General features: G+C 42.5%; 1 protein-coding gene across 2 annotated transcripts in view; it reads right to left on the bottom strand.

Moving 5' to 3' along the window:
- The window catches only part of NCKIPSD (NCK interacting protein with SH3 domain), a 98146-nt gene extending 92157 nt beyond the window's left edge, over positions 1-5989 (bottom strand). The window contains exon 1 of one of the 2 annotated variants that reach the window (XM_088134236.1): positions 5677-5989. In XM_088134236.1, coding sequence (XP_087990362.1) covers positions 5677-5847 — 171 coding nt within the window. In that variant the 5' untranslated portion in view covers positions 5848-5989. The remainder of the gene's footprint in view (positions 1-5676) is intronic. The other variant, XM_088134237.1, reaches the window with a different exon arrangement.
- Between the last annotated feature and the right edge of the window lie 6457 nt (positions 5990-12446).

Raw genomic sequence — 12446 nt, 5'->3', positions numbered from 1 at the left:
TACAATGCATTACTTATTTATTTATAATATTTAATTGAAGCAGATTGGGGAGATACCTAAGCCCAACCTTACAAATTGGTCAATAGGTAGTTATAGCCAGCAGTGCTTATAAAATTTATTTGGGATTAAATGTAAATAAACTCCAAAGATATATATAAACTTGGGAATAGTACTTCCATCATATGCAAAAGCTATCAACTATAGCAGATAGTATTAAATGGCGATGGGCAAATACTAAGAATATATCTGAAGCAAAGCTCTAAAATTCAAAGCTTGAAGACAACAGAATGAGGAAGAATGCCAACCGTTAGGGACAGTTGTTCAGAGGAGAAGGTACACAAGCTCACATCTAGGATAAATTGTCATCCAAAATGTAATAAGCACAGACTGAGAAAAGCCCTCTTTGGACTGAGTAAATTGCCAGATCAGTGCAGTCCAAGGCAGAATGGAACGTTCTGTAGGTATCCACCAAAAATTTAGATTTTTTTTTTTTTGCACTGCTGAAGGACTGGGGATTTTAAGGGGCAAACCTGGTCTCACACCCCTTAAAACTGCTGAAACTCTCAAATGGGCCATGGCCCACCTACCAAGCATGGCTCTTGAGCTGATATCAGTTCTCAGTCCTAGCTTTGGATTGGTTTTCTGATTATTCCAGCTTCAAAATTGCAGGAAACTAACATGTGCCCCAGCAATAAACTTAGAAGGGCTCAAGGAACGACAAACAAAAAACGGAATTGGGGGCAAAGACCGTTCTTTCCTTTGAGAAGAACAGCAAACACATATATCACTTTTCTTTCTAGGCAAGATATGTAAATGCTTTATGGAACAATTTAAGCGGCCCGGTGCAGAGGTCCCACTTGCTCTTCAATTTTCCAAACCAATACTCTACTATTGAGTTAGGGGCTCTTAAAAACCAATGGATACTGAGGGGCATAATGCACAATCATACTTTGGTTTCTCTTCTCTGATAATGAACATTCATGTTCATCTATATGAAGCCTAAAACAAGGATACAGTTGTTTACATATTTCAAGGCTAAACTAACAATGATGCTCGTCATGTAGTTTGCCCATGCATGCATAATTTTCCTTTCTCAAACATCTGCTGTGTGGGAGGCAGTGGACTGGATCAGCACTAGAGCAGACGGAAGGAGTTTAACTCTTTCCCCCACAATGGTTCAAAGTCATCTCTCTACGCACCCTGCCATTGCAAATAGCAGCAATGGGGAATGGAAGGGCAGTACTCATTCATACCCCCGCCCATGGTCCTGATGTAGCTTTGCACAGCCCCTGCCGGTTATTTGTTTGGGAGGAGGATCATCTGCACAAGGGCAAATTGTGCTCTTCAATTAAGACCCATCAAGCACATCCAATTTCCAGCAACAGGACAAAACGCTTTAGCCCAAAGTGCGCCTGCTGCAAAGGAAACACTCATTTCCATGTTTATGCTTTCCCTAGGACTTCTTCACTAAATACACCCTCACATTAGCAAGGAGGGTGTTATCACTCATCACTCTGATTCCTATTTGGGCTGAAGCAATCTGTTCTTGCGCTTTCCATAATTGCAAACTTGTCTGACTTGGCTATAATTACTGCCACTGTTGTTACAACATTTGCTCAGGCTTAGCCGGCTGGCCCCCTCATCAGCAGTTGAGCAGGCCTGTTATTAGCCGCTCTCTATTATATTTCACATCAGAGAAAAAGGCTTGCAACAGCCAAGGCTGCTCTCCCATGCATTTATTAAGTTGCACTGTTTTCCACAGATGCAAAAAGACTGCTTCAGAAATCTTTCCCAAATGCCTAATTATGTGTACATACTGGCATACATATATAAGCATGTATATTCAGCAACATGATCAAGTAACATAGGCAACACTCAAGCTCACCCTTTGTGAGGGCTATCATCCAGACAGATAATGCTTGGGAATAATTGCAATATAGATCCTTCTCTTGTCTCTCAACCTTACAAATGCCTCCCCATTTTACCCTTGACCATGTAACTTCAGCTTCAATGCACTACATGTATTCTTCACATGGCAAACAGGTGTGCAAGATGTATCACTGGAGTCACAGTATTTTGGAGATTGGCGATGGGAAGCTAGTGCAAGCTTTTAATTTTAATTTTTGAATACATCAAGAATAAACAACATGATTCATTTTTTGTAACTCACCAAGACATCTTGGTAGTCTGTGGCATAAATAATATTTGGTTTTGTTTCACCCATATGTAAGCTCTATTTTTATGATATCAAAGTTAATATCTGTCAGGTTCAGCCCAAGAACAACGACGAGGCAATCCAGTCCAGTTCAGTTCCTTTATTAGCTTGCACCTAATAGAAAGAATCTCGCCAGACTAAACCTATCTAAAGCAACTAGTGGATAAACCCCGTGAGACTCCAGGGAGGGGCCAGTCTCAACCTCATCATCTTCCCACACTCTTGTTGCAGGCTGAGGAGGCGCTTGCCCTGGAATGTCTCTCCCCGCTCCTGACAACCTTGAAGTTTCATCCCAGAATCTTCCCCGCTCATGCCGTCCATTACAGTATCTCTCTGATTCCCCTTGTGCAGTGAGATGCTGGAGTGAGACCTATATCCTTAATTTCACATACCAGCAAAATAATGCTTAGGATCATCCAACACAGATAAGAGTCCTTATCTTATGGAAAAAGAGATGCCAGATGTACAAGCTGGCTTTAGAAAAGGCCGAGAAATGCAAAATATTATTGCTGATGTACACTATATAATTGAGAAAGCCAAAGAATACCAAAAAGATGTCAGTATGTGCTTCATTAACCAATCCTATTCCATATTGATGCAATAGAACAGCCTTTGATGGTGTTGATCATGTCAAGGTGTGGAAAGTGCTCAGTAAAATGGGAATCCCAGAACATCTCATTGTCCTCATGAGAAACCTATATACAGGTCAGGAAGCCACAGTATGGACAGAACATGGCAAAAAAGTCTGGCTGCCGATTGGCAGAAGAGTGCCACACGGCTGCATACTCTCCCCTTATTTATTCAAAGTACTAAAAGTCAAAGAGCACAGTGGAAAAAAGGGACTAAAATTAAATATAAAGAAGACCAAACTAATGACAACAGGTAGAACAACCAGCCTTAGAATTGGCAATGAAGATACTGAAGTTGTGGATAGTTTCTGCCTTTTAGGATCAACCATCAACAGTAAAGGAACAAGCAGTCAAGAAATATGCCACAGACTAACACAGAATAGCCATGAGGGCCTTGGGAAAGGTATTCAAATGCCATGATGTGTCTATACGTACAAAGATCAGAATCATACACTCTATGGAAGTGAAAGTTGGACTTTAAAGAAGCAGAATAGGAAGAATATTGACACATTTGAACTTTGGTGTTGGAGAATACTATGGATAGCCAAGAAAACAAACAAATGGATCACTGAACAAATCAATCCAGAGTTCTGACTTGAGGCACAAATGACCAGGCTCAAATTATCCTATTTTGGGCACATTGTGTGGAGACCCAGCTCTCTGGAAAAGGCTCTAATGCTGGGATAAGTAGAAGGAAAGAGAAAAAGATGACCAGCAGCAAGGTGGATGGACTCTGTTATGGTAGCGATAAGTACGCCATTGGGAGACCTGAAAGAACAAGTTAGGGATAGGTTGTCATGAAGAAAATCTATCTATGTGGTTGCTAAGAGTTGAAAATAACTTGATGGCACATAATCAATCAAAATCAATCTGTTATCCATTACATTCACTTTTTCTTCCTTATCTTCCCAGCACCATCACAAAAATTTCATCAAGTTTCACTTCTCGTTACAATTTGTAGAAATGACTAGAGATGTTCCCATCTCCCTCTACTTCTTTTGGATACCAATGCAGTTATCAAAATAAGGTTGTGCAACATCCTCTAGAAATATTATTTTTATATATATATATATATATATATATATATATATATATATATTTATCTGCGCTCAGTTGTTACTGACTCTGCAGTGACTGCTTGGACGAGTCCTTTGCAGTTTTCAAGGCAAGGTGTTTCGGAAGTGGTTTGCCATGGCCTCCTTCCTAGAGCAGAGCCCAGCTGGCGAGCGCAGGAGGCGGGGTTTCCGTTGCTTCGTGCCCTTTTCGGGCGCGCGCAGTTTTTCGCGCTTACCGGCAACTGCTCCCGACTCCTTTTTTGCAAGGCGCTGCCAGCATTTTTCCTCCCACCGGAGTGAGTTTTCGAACTGTTGGGTTTACAGGAACTGGGGAGGAAACAGGAGCTCACCCTGCTAATGTGAAGGCTGGACTCAAACCGCTGAAGCGTCGACCATTTCTGGCCGGCAACTTTCAGCGTCATTAAGCCGCTGCGCCACCGCGTCCCCCATTTATATATATACACACACATATAAATATATATATATATATATGTGTGTGTGTGTGTGTGTGTGCGTGTGTGTGTATTACAGTCACTAACCAGAATTGCAAACAAACATTAAAAATAAAAATAAAGTAAAAACTAAACAAGATAGAATATTACAATTAGTGGTGGGTTTGTCAGTAGATAATAAACGTCTGCCTAATTTTACAGTCAGTATAACAAAATTTAGCTACGTTCAAGGAGACTGAAACATACTGATCTGATAACAACTGTACATAGAAAAGATCAGAATTTCCCGGGTGTTTTACCAGATAGGGAGTTATAAGGCGGGTCCTTGAGTCCTTATGGAGGGTACGGTATAGCAGGACATGAGTTGCAGTTTCAACAGCCCCTTGTCCACAGGGGCACAGCCTCAGCTCATAGGGGAGTTTTTTGTATCGGCCCTCCAAAACTACTGTGGGGAGGATCTTCTACAAAACATTTGTTACACTTTAAAACATTTGCTTAACCCAAAGAGAAGCTCACTGTTCCAGGAAAGCATATCTAGGAAAAGTGCATCCCCAGAGCACTACTATAACCTCCAAAAATCTGTAACAGGCACCAGTAGCAGAGGATCATGGAGAATTTCCTTCCCAAGGAAATGTAATACAAAGCAGTCTCCTTCTCTCTCAAAATCACCTTCATGCCTCCTTGTTACTTGAGCCTACAGTGTAAATATTTCAAGTAATAATACAAGTAATTCATCTCCCATGAAAAGGCCTGTTCCAGTTAATGCATCCCCCAACAATGCACATATTGTGCTGCTTCACGTGCAGGCGAACCCTTCTCCATTTATAGCGTGTCTGACTTTTGGAAGATGCACCTGTAAAGACAGCAAGTACCTATACTTGTCCTCTATATTTCTGGCATCTATGTGAAAAGTTGCACAAAGCCTTCCCATTGATTGCCATCTGGGTCAGCCGCACAAACACAGTTCGTGTGCCACTGGCTAGCTGTACCTTCCATCGACATGGAAAGGGGCAATGGCACTGATGACCGGGCTTGGTGCCGTTTTCCATACACAGAACTGTCTGTCCCCTCGGAACAGGGTTTTTCCAAAAACGACGCGCGAAGCAGACCCCGCCAGCCCGGCTGATCTTGAGCCAGGTCCCAGCACGGACGCGGCACCGGCGCCGAGCTCGGCCTCGGACCTGCGGACATTGCCCCGCACTTCTGGGAGAGAGGCGCGCGCGCTGCACCTCCAGAAAAGCAGCAGAGCCTCCGAGTCGTCCTCGGCCAAGCCGGAGGCGACCGACCCCGCTGCTGCCCTCGCCCGTCTTTTGCCCCTGCCTGACCTGTAGGCGCTGCAGGTAAGAGGCCGGCACGTAGCCCGTCTCCCCGGAGCCCGCCCGGGTCACCAGCCACCAGTGCTGGTTGCTCCGCTCCAGCAGCAGGAAGGTCTCGCCAACGGCGAAGGCCAGAGAGTTAGGCTCGGCCGACCGGAAGCCGTACAGGGCCCGGTACATGGCGCTGGAGGGGACGGAGGAGGAGGGCTGGCAGAGAAGAAACTAGCCGGCGAACTCCGGTCGGAGACCCCTCCAACCAAGTGGCGGCGCCGGCGGCGGCTCCTGCTGTAAACGCCGCTCCGAGCGCTCCGCCCTACCCCGGGCCTGCGTCACCCTCCCGTGGCACCAGGACGCAGCCTCGCCCCCTTCCGGACTGCGATCCTCTGGCGCCATCTGCTGCGGCGCCCTTCCGCAAGAAGCGCGCAGGGTTCAACTTTCCGTCCCGGGAGGAACGAGCCGGAAGCCCGTGGGAAACCCGCAGGCAAGTCGTGGGGGCAAGGCTGCGTTCTCCACTCCTGCAAGTCAGAGGCTTATTGTCCTTGATTCTGGAGGCATTTAGCTCAGGGGACGTTCTCGGTTCTAGCACGTAAAACTAGAAGCGTGCAAGCGGAAGTAAAGCTTACCCTTTGTCACCCCCTGCATAAGTTTATACAACGCTGTCAGATGACTGGGTGCCTTCTTACTTGTCCCTTGTCTCCGTTATAAATGAAAGTTTTTTTTTTCATTGGTGAGTTGCTCCCCTGAATCATTTTCAGTTCCCTGTGTTGTGAGATCTATTTATTTCCAACTGCTGTTTTTCATAATGGCAGAAAGTGAAGAAGAACTAAAGAGCCTCTTGATGAGGGTGAAAGAGGAGAGTGCGAAAGCTGGCTTGAAACTCAACATTAAAAAAACTAAGATCATGGCATCTGGACCCATCAATTCCTGGCAAATAGAAGGAGTAGAAATGGAAGCAGTAACAGACTTCATTTATTTGGGCTCCAAGATCACCGCAGACGGAGATTACAGCCATGAAATTAAAAGACGCTTGCTCCTTGGGAGGAAAGCTATGGCAAACCTAGATAGCATATTAAAAAGCAGAGACGTCACCTTGCCAACAAAGATCCGCATAGTCAAAGCTATGGTTTTTCCAGTAGTAATGTATGGCTGTGAGAGCTGGACCATAAAGAAGGCTGAGCACCGAAGAATTGATGCCTTTGAACTGTGGTGCTGGAGAAGACTCTTGAGAGTCCCCTGGACTGCTAGGAGGTCAAACCAATCAATCTTAAAGGAAATCAACCCTGATTGCTCATTGGAAGGATCGATAATGAAGCTCAAGCTCAGATACTTTGGTCACCTAATGCAAAGAGAGGAGTCTTTGGAAAAGACCCTGATGCTGGGAAAGATTGAAGGCAAAAGGAGAAGAGGACGGCAGAGGATGAGATGGTTAGATAGCATCACTGAAGCAATGAGCATGAAACTGAGCAAACTCAGGGAGGCAGTGAAGGACAGGAAGGCCTGGCGCAATTAATATGCTATCTAGGCTTGCCATAGCTTTCCTCCCAAGGAGCAAGCGTCTTTTAATTTCATGGCTGTAATCTCCGTCTGCGGTGATCTTGGAGCCCAAATAAATGAAGTCTGTTACTGCTTCCATTTCTACTCCTTCTATTTGCCAGGAATTGATGGGTCCAGATGCCATGATCTTAGTTTTTTTAATGTTGAGTTTCAAGCCAGTTTTCGCACTCTCCTCTTTCACCCTCATCAAGAGGCTCTTTAGTTCTTCTTCACTTTCTGCCATTATGAAAAACAGCAGTTGGAAATAAATAGATCTGGTTCATGGGGTCACGAAGAGTCGGACACGACTTAACGACTGAACAACAACAAGCTGTTTTTCATCCCGTAACTAATGATGGATTAAGAAGAGGCACTCTTCTCTTGTCCCACAAATGCTCCCTTCAGGAGTCTTTGGTGATGGACATTGTCAAAATCCTTGTGGGCATCATTCCTTCCCCTTTAGGGTTGACACTGTCCAAGCCTCGGTCATATAATGATGACAGTAGCACAAAAGCAGTATTGGGCAAACAGAGATGCGAGTTCAAGCCCCTTCACTGCAGCTCTTCCGCCTGTCTCCCAAGGTCATTCCCACATAACATTACAGCTTTATAAGTCAAAACCAGCACTTTAAATTGTAGCCAGAAACCAAATGGTAGCCAGTGCAAGGCTGTAATCCGGGTAACATGCTCCCAGCATTAGCAAGGGGGCTGCTGCATTCTGGACTAATGGTAGTTTCCAAGTAGTCTTTAAAGGCAGCCCCATGTACAGTGGATTGCAGTAGTCTAATCTGGTGTTATTGAGGTGAGAGTTACTATAGCCTGGTCCTCTTGCCCCAAGTAAGGTTGCAGTTGGAGCATCAGCCAGAACTGGACAAAGATAATTCAAGCCACAACTTCCTTGAGCAGGAGCTGTGAGTCCAGAAGGACTCCAAAATTGGGAACCTGCTCCTTTGGAGATAGTGCTTGCCTGTCCAGAGATAACATTGGTGTCAATAGAGAGCCTCAGTGTACAAACAGGACTTCCATCTTGCATGGGTTCCTGTTCTGTCCCATCTAGACCCTTACAACCTCCGGGCACTGGGATATGATGTTGCATCAATAGCATGATGGTGGCTTAATAGAGATGTTAAGAAGTAGGGGAGAGGGGACTGATCCCTGCAGCACCGCACACAATGAGGACCACCAAGCTGACCTCTCTTCCCCCAACAAAACTGACTCAAACTGCCCACTGAGGAAGGGGTGGAACCACTGCAGAACAGCACCTTTAGTTGCAATCCCAGCAGGTGGTCCAGAAATATATTAAAAATGCTAAGTCTAAGAGGACCAGGAGAGGTGCACTGCAAGTCCCAATAAAGTCATTTGCTTCCAGTCATCTCAATGGGGCTCCTATATTGCTTGAAAGCATACTGTACTGTCCCTCACGAGTCTGAGTCACAGTTGTCTGTCTTTTAAAGAATCAGAGGAACATTTGGCCTGACCAACCACACAATAGAAAGAGCTGCATAACTCTTTTGGACAAGGGTGGTGGTTTGATTTCTGAACAATTCAGTTAATTTTTCTTATTCTATGTGCTTAAATTTATGTTTGCTAAATTGTGATATCCTGTATTTCTAACTCAAGAACAAGAATAATAATCTAGTCACATAGGGGGATATTATGGGAAGGTTGCACCATGTTTCTCAAAAAAATTCATTGGGGAATGATGCTAGCCTGAGCCATAGCAGCTCAAGAGGGAGCCATGCTCCATTCCTTAGCTAGGGATGTATGTATCCTGTGAACAGAAACAATAGCAAAGGAAGTAGCCTCCATGCATTTCTATCTTGAATAACTTGCCAGCAGACTTCCCCAGAAACATGGTGGACTGAAGACAGCTCCATGAAAGTGAAGCCAATGATTGTGGCTAAGAACAAGGAGCAGATAAGTAGATTGGTTCCTTTGACCCTCTCTGGAGAAAGAGAGGATGTGAGATTGCCCAAGTTGTGCTCCACATGGTTGTTCCTCATGAGGAGACTGTCTCTGGAAGGTGGGAGAACCAGGAGATGAGGGAATTTGCCATTCTTGCTCCAGCCACTGTCAGAGCCTTCAAAGGACACTAACCTTTGCAAACCAATTTAGGAAATTGCCTATTACCTGCTTTAAAAAAAATTGTAGACACCTTCAAAATGACAAGGCTTGAAACACTGGGTGAGTGCCTTCAATTCTTAATATAAGAAAATGAAACTCTATCTTTATAAGCTTTAAGAATTTAAAATAAATAGCAAAAAGCAAAACAAGGTTTTGGCTGTAGAAAGTTCTACATGGATTAAGGGCTCAGAAAACATTGGAATATTTGATTTTGAATATTAAGACTTTGAAATCAATTTTAAAGAATAAATGCGTTTTTGTGGGAAAGAAAAATTATTTTTGATACTGGAGACGTAACAAGATAAGTAACTTATAATGGTGTTCAGAGATATTTTTGAGGAATTGTACCAGGACCTTGAATCAACAATGTCAGCTGTGTTATATGAACAGTCTGTTCCCAGAAGAAGCTCTTACAGAAAAAGATTTGCAACTGATTGTGGAGAACAACATGAACAAGACTTTGTCATTGAATACACAAAAAAAAATCAGATGAAGCCTTAAAAATTAAGAAGGAAATAAAAATGCCAGTCCCAGAGAGCAATTGGAATAATTTCTTCTTGCTGGACTTAAGTTTTGAAGAAATTCAAGACAAGGATCAATAATCATTTGAATGTATTAAAGAACAAGATTGTTTTACACAAAAGGAAGGAACATAAAGTTAGCTTATTTGATCATGGTTAAAATGGGTCATGTTATTTTGGGTGGTTCTTTCTGACTTGCTGACATCTGGACTGGAAAAACATGTATTGGATTTGCTTACAGTTAAGAGTTGAGATATGGAATTATAAGTTTTATATTTGTTAAATAATGTTATTATTTTAGGGCTCTGTTTGGACTTTTTGCTGACACCTGGATTGGAAAAAGTGTTTTGCTTATTGGACTTGCCTATAGGTAAGAGTTGAGTTATGGGATGAAGAGTTTTATATTTGTTAATTAAGAGGAGGTCAAGAGATAATGACATTGTTTATACTTGTCGTGACGAGGGTGGGAAATCACTTTCTTCACTTTTTTCTTTTTTTCTATTTTTTTCTCTTTTTTACTTTCTTGCACCTTTTACTCTCACTTCCTATTTTTCTTTTTCTTTTTAGTTTGTATTATCTTTTATTATTGTAGTTGAAACTTTTAATAAAAATCATGTTTTAAAAAAATGAATAACATGCCAGCATTGAGTTATGTAAATGTTCATTTATTCTTGGGAAAACTGTCAGCTTCGCTGCAGCTTCACAAGGAGCACCCTGATTAAGCTACCATACTACGTAAATGTATAAAAGGCATAACTAATTAATCAACTGACCAGTTTAAATCCAGTGATAGAATCATTTGAGATAGCCCCAATTTGATACTCAATTCCAACAAAAATGGTTGCATACAACATATGTCTCCTCATGCTTTCTTTCCTCCTGTATGACTCCTAATGCAATGTGAGGAAAGAACAACAGTTCATGCTATGAGCCTGAAAAATGAAACACGAAAGGGGCTTAAAATCAACCAAAAGGAACCAGAACAACAGCAAAAACAAATTCAGATGTCCTCTCCACCAGTCAATATTTGGCCAGTCAATGTCTCTTAGCTTAGGCTATCTTATAAGGTTATTGTGAAGACAGTATGCAATAATGTCACCCATTGGGGGAGATGGGCATCATACAAATTTAATAATAAATAAATAAATAAATAAATAAATGTCATCTATGCCATCGTTTAAGGACAGCACAGACCAGCCATTCATTTTGTGATCCAGATCCAGGTTCCAGAAACAGCCTGAACTGCCCTAACCTGCTATAGGAGCAATCTAGTCTAACCCTTTCCTAGATCCAGACCTTGATATGGGAAAACAGCTCCATTTTCACTGGAAGTATTCTCTCTGTAGTGTTAAAAAATTGGATAATTTCCAGGATGTTTCTATTCTTTACCCGAGAAAGTAATCACAGCCCAGCTATTCTACCATACCCATCCTTGACCAGCCAGCTGTTCAAAATTTCTCTAGAAGATCACCATATAGCAGCTCGAGCCTTAGACTACCAAAGTTGCCTCCACCATGCTTTCATGCAGATTTTGCTCTAAATCCCTAGGAAGAGGTCAGAGACAGGCTGACCTCATTTTCCCAAGTGTCTGAATGGTCAATCTCCCTGCTTTCCTTTTAGGTAATAGCAGTCGGAGGACCTCCCCAGGCAACAGTGCAGTTCTTACCCTGAGTCCAGCGTGATCCATCATACCACATTTCTTTCCTTTTTTTTAGGTGATTAATATCAGTAATAAGAAAAACTATAGGAAAAATAAGGGGGTAAGAAAAAGAAACAAATGGAACAAAAGAAATAAAGTTTGGGAGTACTAATGTGCATGTCTGTGTGTAAATTTATAGAGAACAAAACATTTTGAAGTACATATTTTAAATAAATCTATGCCAGAATACATGGCATAAGTTACAAGTGAAGGTAACCTATTAGGACATAACAAAAACAGCTAAAAAATTGGAGGTCAAATCTGAGTAACACAATTCCTAATTGAAGTTTTTTTCCCCCAAACCCTTTAAAAGTTATGTTGCTTTTTCAGGCAGCATGACTTCCCGCCCTTAAACATGCCATTCTTCTTCCTCTCTTTGCATTTTGTTATGTTTGTTGCATAAACATAAATCAAGATGTTTAGGCAACAAAATGCCAAAAGATTTTAAACATTAAACCACACCACAAAGCTACCATTTGCAGCATGACATTGCTCTGGAACATTAGGGAAGAACTTTGCAGAAGATTTTGAATCTGGGTAAGGTGAGTTACAATAAAATATCTGATCCTAGTTGCTGAGCATAATATGGGGTTAACAGCATTAGTTCTCGTTCATCCTCATCAGATTGATAAGGGTATCCGCAGCGCTATGGGATTTCTTCATTCTTCATCATTCTGTCCTCTTTTCTCTTAACCCAACATAAACTGGCTTCCTCCTTCACGTGCAAGTCTTACCAGTCTTCTTCCTTTGGCCATTGGGGTGGAAGAGTGATGGGTCATCTCTACTGATCAACAGCCTATTGGTCATAAACTAGTTTTCTCGGGCCACTGAAGTACCATCACAATTTGAACTCTTCCTTTGTCAGGTCTTTAGAGGCACAATTTTTAGCTCTCTGGTATTAAG

This window comes from Python bivittatus, unplaced genomic scaffold, assembly GCF_059951505.1.
Source record: "Python bivittatus isolate LINGU-HERP-01145 unplaced genomic scaffold, Pbiv_v1 ctg000080_np1212, whole genome shotgun sequence".
NCBI lineage: Eukaryota > Metazoa > Chordata > Lepidosauria > Squamata > Pythonidae > Python > Python bivittatus.
The sequence above is the reverse complement of the archived record's forward strand: the minus strand, read 5'-3'. Positions and strand labels throughout refer to the sequence as shown.